The 2,478-nt window shown below is 23.4% G+C and overlaps 1 protein-coding gene across 1 annotated transcript; it reads left to right on the top strand.

The window, feature by feature from the left end:
• The first annotated feature begins 16 nt into the window (after window positions 1-16).
• LOC111529780 (Duffy receptor-like) lies at window positions 17-1,943 on the top strand. Its single transcript, XM_023196734.2, has 4 exons — window positions 17-1,288; window positions 1,436-1,517; window positions 1,660-1,727; window positions 1,823-1,943. Exons 1-4 carry the CDS (start codon window positions 79-81, stop codon window positions 1,894-1,896), a joined length of 1,434 nt encoding a protein of 477 aa, XP_023052502.2. The 5' UTR covers window positions 17-78; the 3' UTR covers window positions 1,897-1,943.
• Window positions 1,944-2,478: the final 535 nt, after the last annotated feature.

Here is a 2,478-nt window from a genome sequence, read left to right as displayed (position 1 = left end):
GCGGAAAATGTTAAGTTAGAAGCTTTTAATAATGTAAAATCAGCTGTAAATCAAGCTAAAGAATATGAAAAAATAGCAATGGATGCTGTACATAATGTTATGACAATATGTGCTAATGCATTAAACGATCAAGAAAGAAACTCTGTTACAAAAGCTATGGAAGTAGAAGCTGAAGCAACTAAAACATATAAAATTGCATTAAAAGCAGCTAATAATGCAAATGAATCAGCAAACGAAGCTAAAAAATTATCAGAAATATATGAAGATACAACATCAACAGAAATGGCAAATACGTCTTTGGAAAGCACTAAAAAACTTATGATGGAAATAGTAAAGGCAGAAAAAGCAGTTAAAGAAGCAAACAAAAATGTAGACGAATTGAAAAATGAGGCAGTTGCTAGGGTGGCACAACATTTGGCTAAAACTAAGGAGTTTGCGAAAATAGCAGAAGAAGCAAAAATTGAACTAATGAACGCATTGAATGGGTTAAAAACGACAACAAAATCTGAAATTACATTGAAAACAACAAAAGATTGTAAAAATGTTTCTAAAAAAGCTATTACAGCTGCAAAAAATGCATTTGAGTATGCAAATTTAGCCAAGGATGAAGCAAAAACTACAAAACGTGCTATAGCAATAAGAGATGCAATTAAAGCAAGAGAAATCGCGGAAAAAGCTAAAGCCTTTGCAGAAAATGCAGACAAAATTACAAATGAAATATGGATAGCAGAAGAAAAATATAATTTAGAAGCCATACAAAAAGATAAAAAAGAAGAAGAGACAGTAGAAAAAGCTAAAATTGTAAACAAAAGTGACACAGAAAAAGCAGAAAATATGATTAAATTAACTGATAAGGATGATAAAAATACAAACATGTCTGATATTAATATTGCTGATAAAAAGAATATTCAAACAGGTGATGTAATAGAAAGCAAATTAAATGATTACGATATGTCACATACAAGAAATATACATTTTCATGGTAATTTAGAAAAGCATAATGATAAATTAAATGATTTAAATGATCACGAAACAAAAGGTGTTGATGTAACAGAACTGTCTATTGATGAAACATGCAAACACCAGCGCGCTACAGACTATTGTATTAATTTTAATAAAAATGATTTTTCAAAGATGTGTGCTAATCTAATGAAAAATGGACTTTGCTGTAAAATTGCAGAAAAATGTTTAGTTAACCCTCAAATTAAGGATGAAGAATATTTGCAGTGTGTTAACCACGAAATTAATACGTCGTTACCGAGTTGTTTTAAAAACAGATCATTTGGAAGTACGTTAAATGAATATGTTTAACATTGCAACATAAAATAATAAAAAAATAAAAAAGTTTTACTATTACTATTATTTATTACTAATAATAATTATAATAATTTTATTTTTGTCGTGTTTATTTTTTTATTTTTTTTTTGTATTATAGGACAAACTTATTTTGCTGCTGGAGGAGGAATACTATTATTAATTTTGATGATAGTTTTATACAACACCAAATCACAGAACAAGTAAGAGCAAAAATAAAAAGATAAGATTTGGTATTAAAAATAATGCACCACTATATGAAATGAAACATAATATTTTAAGTAAAAAATAATATTATATATAAAATAATTATATATTTATTTTTTTTTTAATTTTTTTGTTCAGTACGGAAGAATCTGACATTTTCATTGACGATAACGAGTTTTACGGACCACATAAAATTAATATAATACGTAATGATTTTAAGAATAATAATGCAAAATGTATTACTTTTTAAATTATAATATACTAAAAACAGTACATAATTTTTTTTTTTTTTTTTTTTTAGATAATGATGAAATAATTAATACCAATTTTGAGGAGATTCAGAAAAGTTATGATGATGAAGCGAATTTAATTTAAGCACCTGTGTATGCGTATAATTTTTTATAAAATCTACAAATAACTACACGTAAATAAGTATGTATATATATATATATATATATATATATATATATATATATATATATATATATATATATATTAGCGTTAAAGTTATAATGCTACTACATTGTGTGTAATTTATTTAATTTTTTTTATTGTAGTATATTTTTTGTCATTATAATAATAAATATATATGTGTGTACACAGTCTCATTACATATTTTAAGTTATATTAAGGTTGTAAAGCTTTTAGGTTTGGAATATAAATGTTTTTTTATGTTGGTAAATAATATGTGTTTATTATAAGACACATAATTAAAACTATTTTTATATGTAATAAGATTGTTATTACTCAAAAAAAAATGTACTTTAAATTAATACTCATTTGTAATATTAAAAAATTATAATTCAAAGTTTAACTTTTTTTTATATATGTTAGTATTAATTACAAAAGTTATACTTTTTTATAACATATGAAATAAAAAAAAAATTATCATATAAATAAATATATATATTTATGTTCATAACATTATTTTTTTATATACATAATTTTAATTATATA

The sequence above is a fragment of the Piliocolobus tephrosceles genome, unplaced genomic scaffold, assembly GCF_002776525.5.
Source record: "Piliocolobus tephrosceles isolate RC106 unplaced genomic scaffold, ASM277652v3 unscaffolded_28679, whole genome shotgun sequence".
Lineage (NCBI taxonomy): Eukaryota > Metazoa > Chordata > Mammalia > Primates > Cercopithecidae > Piliocolobus > Piliocolobus tephrosceles.
Note: the sequence above shows the minus strand (reverse complement) of the source record. Positions and strands in the feature narration are given on the sequence as shown.